Genomic DNA, 10879 nt, shown 5'->3' on the forward strand with positions numbered 1-10879 from the left:
CATCTCACCTGGTCTATGCTGCCGGCAAACCAAACACAGGGGAGAAAAGGCAGTAGCGACTCCCTGGATAGACCCCCATGGTACTTCAGGTCAGGGGGTTATCCGAACACAAGTGCTAGGAAGGCGAGCTAACCAGTTACCCTCAGACTGGCCCGAAGGAGTCCCTGGTTCTACCTGGTTCATTACAGCAACACCCGGGTCAGCTCACCATGACATCAAAGTGAGTAAAAACCAGTTAAAAAGACTTTTGGACTCAGCCTGTGTTATTCCGGACCCGCTACTCTGCTCATCCGAGCCCCTGGGGCCTGCCTCGCTCACGGAAGGCTACATCATCTGACTGCAGACCCCATCAGCCCCAGACGCTCGTAAAATCTGCAGTGGCGGTCATGCACATCCCTGACCGCAAACCGTGAGTGGCGTCATGATATATATAAAATTAACAGTACCTATTGCCATACCGAAGAAGCCCTTTGGTGTCCCTAAAGAGAATCAGCATCCCTGGGGCCACACAGCTTCTCTTTTGGCGTCACGAACAGGATTCTGGACTAGACCCGTTCAGACGGGTGACAGTGTGCCTCGGCGGTCCAATCGCAAAATTTGAACCGCCGCCATTTTCTTTGCCACCGTTGAAAGTGTGTCATAAAAAGGCTGCAGCGCGCACAGAAGAAGTAACCGCCCACGGAGAGGAGTGTTCGTCCCAGGATCCCCAGAGCGCTCTGACCCCGCGAGAGGAGGAGGTGACCTGCAAAGGAAGACAGGAAGTGCCCAGATTGGAGGAAGGAAGCGGAACTCTGAGGGAAGATGGACACAGTGAGTACTACTACCCCCAGCCAGGGCACTGCAGCCTAAGTGACGCCTGACCCCAGCGCGGTGAGCGCAGCAGCGCCTAGCTCTGGTGCGGCGGCCGCAACCGCGCCGGCTGAAATCTCCCCAATCATGCCGATCTCCTTACCGTACGTACCAGGGGCGACCTGGCTGCCCCAATACGTGGCGTGGGACCTCATGTGGATTACACCAGACCTGGAGGGATGTGGGGGTTAATAAAGTGGTGAAGGAGGGTGTGTTTTTGTATTTTATTCCAAATAAAGGATTTTTTTCTCTGTGTTCGTACTTATTTACTGTCACTTAAAGATTAGTGATGCAGGTATCTCATAGACGCCAATGTCTTCACTAACCTAGGGTTTAGTAGCAGCTGTGCGCTGTTATTAACCCTCATTACCTCGATTGCCACCGTACCAGGGCACCGGGAAAAGCCAGTAAAGCACTGGATTGTCACATCTAATGGATGCAGCAATACCAGGAGGCTGTGGGCTGGGCATACCAGCCCCCAGCTGGCTTTATCTTGCCTGGGGATGAAAATTAGGGGGGACCACAGGTCGTTTTTTTTTAATTATCTATTTAATTTAAAAAAGCTGCATGCGGTTTCTCTTAGACCGGAGTCATACTTGCGAGGGTTACTCTCGCACGAGTCTGACATCACATCACCCTGCACGGCCGCACACTCTTCTGAAAGGAGCGTGCATGTGTTTCTATTTGCATGCATGCTCATGTTCAGAGAGTGGCAGGTCGTGCCGTGTGATATCATGCCAGACTCGCACGAGACTAACATCGCATCACCGGCACTACCGCACACTCTTCTGACAGGAGCGGACCGAATGTGTTTCTGTCTACTTGCACACTCATGTTCAGCGAGTGGCAGGCTGTGCCGGGTGATGTCATGCCAGAATCACACGAGTCTGACATCGCATCACCCTGCACAGCTGCACACTCTTCTGATAGGAGCGTGCATGTGTTTCTGTCTACATGTACGCTCATGTTCAGAGAGTGGCAGACCGCGCCCGGTGATGTCATGCCAGACTCGTGCAACCTTTTTAATCTGTGGATTCTGGTCCCTATAGACTTTTATAGGCACCGGATTTCGGAGCGGCTCAAGTTTTTTGTAAAAAAAAAAGTGATCCGCCGATCCCCGTTTTTTGTGAGTCTGAGCAGCTCTATTTATGAGGTGATAACTTTGGATGCTTCTTCTCATTCCAGTGATTCTGAGATTTTTTTCTGTGATACACTGTACTTCTGGTGATTTTCGGTAAATATATTTTGCATTTAGTTTTTAAAATACTAAGAAAATATACAAATAAGTTAGTAATATTTGTAAGTTTCAAACTTTACATTCGTATACTCTGAAAACAGATAGTGATACGACACAAAATAGGTAAGAAATAACATTTACTGTATTTCTTCTTTAGGTCTGTAGCATTTTTTCTAACATCCCTTTTGTTTTTTTAAAAGTATTTTTTTTTTTAGGATGATAGAAAGTTTACAATTTTAGCAACAAGTGTTTAAATGTTCCATTAAATTTACAATAGCTATTTTTGGAGTAAGAAATCACTTTTGAAATTGCTTTGAAGGCCTAGATCAGAGGTCTCAAAGAGGTGGCCCGTGGGCCGCATGCAGCCCCTGATGCTGCTTGTTGCGGCCCACAGACCCCGTGGCAATCGCAGCTCTATGCCCGGGAGCTTGGGGATCCAATAAAGTCTTAATATTGTGATTCCCTCACCCCGTGTTGTCCGAGTAAAGTACCGCCCATGGTTAAGGAGGTTGTGCGTTCAGTTGGGATGAGCCCTGAGCCATGCTGTCTTTCTAAAGGCAGCCGGGCCAGCGGACGAGAGCACCCACTGAGCCCTGTATGACGTCACCTCCCTGCATCTGATTGGCCGGCGGTAGCCGTTGGTATAATGCAGGCAGCTCCTCTGCGCGGCACCGCAAATTATTCAATTGTAGTAAAGTCCTGCCAGTGGTGGTCCCCGGGCTTAGAGCTGCGATCGTAACGGGCCGCAACAAGCAGGTACGTGCTCACGATCAGGACCCGCTGTGTTCGCAGGAGACCGCAGCTGCCCGCGATCAGGGTTCGGGGTGCTCCTCCTCTCCTCGCTGTTTTCTCCCTAGGGAGGGCAAGCGATTCCGCAGCATAAATTCGCATGCTGCGGCCTCTGCAAGCCGCACCGCAGGTTAGTTTTCACTGCTGGCCGCACAAGCACAGTGGGCATTGGATTTTTAGAAATCCCATCCACTCTGCTTGTACTGTACACCGCAACGTTTTGGACGCAGCTGAAGCATGCTGCATTCAAAACGCTGCAAACACTGATCGTAGGTGTGGAGACACGGGGCTCAGTGGGTGCTCTCGTCCACTGGCCTGGCCGCCTTTAGAAAGACAGCATGGCTCAGGGCTCATCCCAACTGAATGCACGACCTCCTTAACCGGGGGCGGAACACTACTCAGACAACACGGGGTGAGGGAATCACAATATTAAGACTTTATTGGATCCCCAAGCAATTAACGGCACATAACACATAACCAGCAAAACACACAAAAGTAACAGGCAACAGAGTCTCACCCTTCCGCTGGCTCACCAGGGATTAGAATGTCCGTGCATCAGAGCTTCCAGGGCTATTTACTCCAATCCAGCAGCACCCCGCTTTCGGCGGGCACCCACCGAGAAAGGAATAATGCCAGATTTAGGAAGCTGGCTGAGGACTGCAAAGTCTGTAGTCAGATGACTGGATTGTCCCAAGCTGGATTCCTTCCTTAGGTAGTCCTTGGTATCACAGCCTGATCCTTGCATTCAATGCTGAAGTCCATATAGTGTTATAATCCAGGTTATGGCTTGCCAATCGGATCCGCAGGTCCTAGATTGGTAAGCATGTAGCAAGAGACTCACTGGGCAATGGACAGTCCTCCTTCTTATACCCCTGAGCTCTCCATTCAGACCATTTGGGGTCTTCACGATTGGTGGATAAGACTGGGCTCTTATTGGCTAGATTTCAAGCCGTATACAGAATATTCCAGTAATAATGGTCAATGGTAGACACGAGGAAGAGACAGCTAAGTTACATCGCATCCAGCAAACATATCTTAATACAATGAGTGCCTGGCCTTCAGTGGCCAAACAATTACATGAGTCAACAAAAACTTCAATACTAAACTCCCAAGAGTCTTGTGGAACAATGAGGGCTTATCCCCCATCTATAAACAAACTATCTTCATGTCTGGCTGAATATTAAGAACGTTAACCCATGCTAGGCATTGAGAGTCCATGTCGTCACAGTAGGCACACAGGGAACGGAAGAGGTGAAGGTGAGGAGAATTTTTTTTTTTTGCGTATTACTAAAGGATGGGCACAAGAATGAGCACAGTACTGCAGGACACAATACTGCAGTGCACAAGATTGAGCACAATACTACAAGGACGGGCACAATACTGCAGGGCAAATGACTACAAGGATCGGTACAATACTACTGGGCACAATACTACAAGGATAGGCACAATACGGCAGAGCACAAGGATGAGCACAATACTACAAGGATAGGCACAATACTGCAGGGCACAATACTACAAGGATTGGTACAATACTACTGGGAACAATACTACAAGGATGGGCACAATACTACTGGGCACAATATTACAAGGATGGGCACAATACTACTGGGCACAATACTACAAGGATAGGCACAATACTACTTGGCACAAAACTACATGGATGGGCACAATACTACTGGGCACAATATCACAAGGATGGGCACAATACTACTAGACACAATACCACAAGGATGGGCACAATACTACTGGGCACAATACCACAAGGATGGGGGACATTACTACAGGGCACACAGATGGGGACATTACTACAATATGTTGGCTAAGATTACTATATGATGCTAATTTTAAAACAATATTACAAGAAGGTGATAAAATTCAAAATAAAGCATGAATTTTTTTTGTGCCATTAAAAATGCTTTTTTTATAAATAAACTTAACTCAACAAAAAAAGTGCACGTTTGTTCTAATAAACAAGCAAACAATGGTCAAAAAAGTGATGCAAAGATGTGCGGAAAAAAACCATGGATTCATTAAAAATGTCACTTTGTCCTGCAAAGAATGCGGCCCCTCTCAAATTTTTTTTTTTTTATATTCCCATACACCCAGCTGAGTTTGAGACCCCTGGCTTCATAGTATGGAAAAAACACATTCAGGAAATAAAACAAAGTGGAATACAAAAATGAATATTTTTTTGCAATAAAATGTTGCCGTAGCCCCAATTTTTTTCATTTTCATAAGAGGTACTAGGAAACAAATAGACATTACAAATTATTTTCCAACTTTTTCTGAATCTTATAATGCTTAATATACGGTTGTACACTACTGTCTGAGCACATGGCAGAGCAAAGAAAGGAAAGAGGACCATTTAGGTATTGGAACAGAGAAGCTGCTGCAATTTTTTCTATTCATAGTGTAATGGGAGCACTGTTTGTGGTCACCTGGCAGCTGAAAAGATAGGTATCACGATCAGGCTGGTAGCTATCTACTCTGCTTTCCAGGATCTCAGGGATTGTCTTGCCCTTCCCCCATTAGCCCCTATACATGGATCTAGACTTGAACATGGACCACTAGGCTGGGGCCATAGAGTTAGTTGCTCTTCAGTGGTGCGAAATGGCAGATTATTCAGGTAGCCAGGCCAGTACCAGGAGGACAAACAAACTACAAAATCAGAGGACAAAAAAGTAATTTGTAAACAGGATGGGGTCACAACAGGAAACAAATGCACAAGCCGGGAGCTGAGCACAGAGGACTGAACCAGAGGAGAACAAGGCTAGAGGAGAACACACCCATACTGCCAGACTGAATGGCATTACTGGTCCCAGCTATCCTAACTTTGTGGCTGGTCAGAGCCTACACTGTCCATGGCTTCTGTTTCCAATGTCTCCTCCAACCCCATCACCGCAGTAAGTAGGCGGTGCCTGGTACAAAAGCTGACATCACAGGAACAGATCCCAGAGAAGATGTGACACTCTATTTGCTGAATGTTACAAAATGGCAGAAAACCAAAGCAGAAGAAAACCCTATAAAGTGACTACATATTGGAATTTATAACACTCAGTGAATTCATCTATAGGAGTCATGACTCTTTTGATTCCTCAGGAAATTTCCAGGTATTAGCATGCAGTAGATGTTGAAGAGTGAAAATTGCAAATATGACATTTTATTACCCAACACATAATGCCCAGATTGTGCTCCAGGAGACACACACAAACCGTAAATTCAGTGAGTTCTTTTCACTACAGCAATGCAAAATACATGGATGCCAAATGTGGTTTGGGCACATTGCAAGGCTGTGAAATGAGGGGTGAGATATGACTTTGGGAGAGCTTAATTTGCTGGATTGATTTATGGAATCCATGTTAGTTTTCCAGAGCCTCTGAGCTAGGGTGGCACATTGGCTAATTAGTTAGCACTGCAGTCTTGCAGCGCTGGGGTCCTGGATTCAAATCCCACCAAGGACAACATCTGCAAGGAATTTGTATGTTCTCCCTGTGTTTGCGTGGGTTTCCTCTGGGTACTTTGGTTTCCTCCCACACTCCAAAGACATACAGATAGAGAATTTAGATTGTGAGCCCCAATGGGGACAGTATTGCCAATGTATGTGAAGCGCTGTAGAATTAATAGCGCTATATATAAATGAATAAATATTATTATTATTACTAATAATGGAGAAACCCACTGATTTTCTGTTGACAGATGATGGACCTGAGTGGGGCATTGTATTTTGCAAGATGATTATACATTTTATTGGTATCATTTTCAACTGCACAAAATTTTTTCTCAGCTTCATTTTCCAATATTTTAGAGGCAGAATGAACAAATAGTTCAACATGATGCTCTACTGTTTCATCCTATGAGGTCTTCTATTAGGCTTAACTGTCATTGTCTTGGAGAATTCAATTTTGCTGCATAAAATGTCCATAGAAATGGAAAGTTAAGTAGACATGTTCAAATTTTAAAAATATTTTGTTAAAAAAAAAATCATAATTGGTTTATTTTTGACAGATGACGGTGACAGGAGATCAGAGGGACAGTTAACATCTTCAATTTATGAATCAAATGACTGTGAGATCCCACAGGATACAATTGAAGTAAATGCCATTTCTCCAGATATCCCATCATCCCTTCACAGCAAAGAACTATTATTTGGTCCAATGAAACAGTTCTTCTCTTGTGATTCATTACAGACTACTAAGAAAACTAGAAGTCACAAAAGAGGCATTAACAAACTAACTGCTCTTAATGCAAACAAGTCAATTTCACATTCAGAATATGGAAATCGTTTTACCCTCGAAACATCTTTTGTTAAACATCAAGAAATTCACATGGCGGAGAAGAGATTTTCTTGTTCCAAGTGTGGGAGATATTTTAATAAGAAATCATATCTTGTTAGTCACCTGAAAGATCACACAGTGGAGAAGCCATATTCATGTTCAGAATGCGGGAAATGTTTTGGACAGAAGTCACGTCTTCTTAGACATCACAGAAGTCATACAGGGGAGAAGCCTTTTTCATGTTCAGAATGTGGGAATTGTTTTGGACAGAAATCACATCTTATTAGACACCAGAGAAGTCACACACATATTCAAAGAAATCCTAAAACGTATAAGGCGCATTCATGTTCAGAATGTGGAAAATATTTTAGCTGCAAATCAGATCTGGTTAGTCACCAGAGATCTTACACAGGGGAGAAGCCTTTTTCATGTTCAGAATGTGGAAAATGTTTTAGACACAAATCAGTTCTTCTTACACACCAGAGAATTCACACAGGGGAGAAGCCTTTTTCATGTTCAGAATGTGGGAAATGTTTTAGACACAAATCAGTTCTTCTTACACACCAGAGAATTCACACAGGGGAGAAGCCTTTTTCATGTTCAGAATGTGGGAAATGTTTTAGACAGAAATCAGTTCTTTTTACACACAAGAGAAGTCACACAGGGGAGAAGCCTTTTTCATGTTTAGAATGTGGGAAATCTTTTGGACAGCAATCAGTTCTTACACACAGGAGAACTCACACAGGTGAGAAGCCTTTTTCATGTTCAAAATGTGGGAAATGTTTTGGACAGAAATCAGTTCTTGTTAGACACCTGAGAAGTCACACAGGGGAGAAGCCTTTTTCATGTTTAGAATGTGGGAAATGTTTTGTACGCAAATCAAATGTTGTTGAACACCAGAAAACTCACACAGGGGAGAAGCCTTTTTCATGTTTAGAATGTGCGAAATGTTTTGTACGTAAATCAAATCTTGTTGAACACCAGAAAATTCACACAGGGGAGAAGCCTTTTTCATGTTCAGAATGTGGGAAATGTTTTGGACAGAAATCAGTTCTTCTTATACACAAGAGAAGTCACACAGGAGAGAAGCCTTTTTCATGTTCAGAATGTGGGAAATGTTTTGCACAGAAATCACATCTTGTTAAACATCAGTCAATGCACAGAGGGGAGAAGCCTTTTTCATGTTCAGAATGAGGCAGTTTATCCAGAAATCAGATCTTATTATACACCAGAGAGTTCACATAGGGGAGAAGCCATACTCATTCTTAGATTTTGAAATCTGAATTATTGAAAAATCATATTTTTTTTACCATCAAAAATAACTCACACGGGGAGAATTTATATATTTTATTGACAAATTGTACAAAAAAACAATTAAGACTAATGTATAATTAAATGAGAAAAGCAATTTTTTTTCAGTACTGCCTAAAGTTTGTGGACTATAAGACACACTTTGAACAAGAAACAATTGCTAATAAGTGAGTGCCTCTTAGAGTATCTGTACACATTTAGTATTTTGTGCAGAAATTTCTGCACCATTACTGCATGTCTTGGCAGGAAAAACTCAGCAAGAAAAACGTGCGGTTTATTCCACATTTTCAGTGGATTTTTGCCTCACTTTTTAGTGCAGATTTTTCCCATTCATTAGATTGGATGAAATCTGCAGCTAGAATTGACATGTTGTAAATTTAAAGCTGCACCAAATCTGCAAGGAAAAAATACTCAATGTGTGCATTAGATTTCAGGATTCTCATAGACTTTGCTGGAATCAGGAATCCACTCAGGCTTTGTGACTAATCTGCACTTAAAAATGCAATAAAAATGCAGTGTGCACACAGCCATACAGTCTGGAGACTGCTTCCTTTAACAATAAAGAATGCGGAGACTGTTTCCTTCCCGAACACTGAGAGAACTGCCTTCTCTCCTCCTACTCTTAGGGGTACTTTACACGCTGCGACATCGCTAGCATTTTCTAGTGATATCCAGCGCGATTGCACCCGCCCTCGTCGCACGTTTGTGGTGATCGCTGCCGTAGCAAACATTATCGCTACGGCAGCATCACACGCAGATACCTTCCCTGCGACGTCGCTGTGACCGGCGAACCGCCTCCTTTCTAAGGGGACGGTTCGTTCAGTGTCACAGCAGCGTCACTGAATCCGCCGCCCAATAGAAAAGGAGGGGCCGAGATGAGCGGCCGGAACATGCCGCCCACCTCCTTCCATCCTCCTTTTCCGGTGGACGCAGGTAAGGAGATGTTTGTCATTCCAGCGGCTTCACACATAGCGATGTGTGCTGCCGCAGGAACGACAAACAACATCGTACCTGCAGCAGCACCGATATTATGGAAATTAACGACGTGTCAACGAGCAACGATTTTTCACGTTTTTGCGCTTGTTGATTGTCGCTCATTTGATTTACACGCTGTGATGTCGCTCCCGGCGCCGGATGTGCGTCACTAACGACGTGACTCTGGCGATATATCGGCAGCGATGTCGCAGCGTGTAAAGTACACCTTACTGAGCAAGAGAAGAAGCTATCGAGATCTGCACAGAGGCTCTGCATGTTCTAAGGGAGTATCTGAAGAACATTCCACCATACTCGGTCCAGGGTCTTTCAGGTTAAGTAATCCCCTTTTTCCATTTTCCCAATCCAAACTGCTGGTGGACAATTATCTATACAGAGACCCTTGTACAGAAATATCATGGGATACAGCAACATCACATTTTATACAGAAGAATAGCGCTATCTTCATAGTTCTTTATACTAGGACATATAGATCAGATTAGGTCCTCATAATGTCACACAGTGACTACTGGGGTTCCACCAGATACACGGGAACTCCCTGCAAGTGCTGCAACACAGGGTACATGTTACAATGGTGGACACTTGCGCTAGGGAAAGGGGAGCAGGATCACCTCCTAAACTCACCTGAGACTTGCCCCTGCACTCCCTAACGTCCCTATACAGGTTCTTTCTGCCTATCCCTGTCTTTCCTTGTATTGTGCGTAAGGCAGCGGGAACGCTAGCCCCGCTCTTGGTTAAAGACACAGAGAGGATAAGACAGACAGGGGAAGAAAAATAAACAGCAATCATTCAAAGCACTCAAAACAACAAGAGGTACTAATGAAAAATGGACCAGAGGGGAAAAAGCAAAGAGTACTAAGGAAAGGAAACAACACAGCTTTCACACAACAAACGTTCTCTGAATGGCTTCCTGGTCTTCAGCTCACAGGTTCCCTCTAGAGGCAAGAATAGTGTAGCGCCCCTGAATACATCAGGGTGCTACAGGGAACTGTATCCTCTCAGGGTGCAGGACCTATCCTCCATGGTTCCAAGTTCCCAGAAATCGGTGTCACCTCCATCAGCACCCCAAATCCCAATCAACACCTCACATCATGACCTGTCAGACACACCAGTGGGTTGTTCTAGCTGGAACAGGGCCATCCACCTAAGGGTCAGGCAGACTGGTAGGAGGAACAAAGGGAAATCTACTGAGAGTACTCAAAGAGAGAGGAGCTGGGGAGTGTTAGCTCCCGGGGAGCTAGAAGGACCGAGGTTGGGTTGCAGACAGTGGTCCGGGACCAGAGGAGTCGGGGATCGGTAGCAGTGACATTGGATAAAGGTGACGGACATAGTCTTGGAGGAATGTCGGCACCAGAAAGCCCAAAAGAACTGACCGGTACCGAGCACGATAGGGTACAGGACCCTAGGTCAGGACCGATTCAACGTC

The 10879-nt window shown here is 44.6% G+C and overlaps 1 protein-coding gene across 1 annotated transcript in view; it reads left to right on the forward strand.

The window, feature by feature from the left end:
- The window catches only part of LOC142312957 (uncharacterized), a 210455-nt gene extending 201519 nt beyond the window's left edge, over positions 1 to 8936 (forward strand). The window contains 1 exon segment of the mRNA XM_075351946.1: positions 6881 to 8936. Within this exon segment, the coding sequence (XP_075208061.1) occupies positions 6881 to 8343 (1463 nt within the window). The 3' untranslated portion in view covers positions 8344 to 8936.
- The last annotated feature ends 1943 nt before the right edge of the window (positions 8937 to 10879 follow it).

Source organism: Anomaloglossus baeobatrachus, chromosome 5 (genome assembly GCF_048569485.1).
Source record: "Anomaloglossus baeobatrachus isolate aAnoBae1 chromosome 5, aAnoBae1.hap1, whole genome shotgun sequence".
NCBI classification, from domain to species: domain Eukaryota; kingdom Metazoa; phylum Chordata; class Amphibia; order Anura; family Aromobatidae; genus Anomaloglossus; species Anomaloglossus baeobatrachus.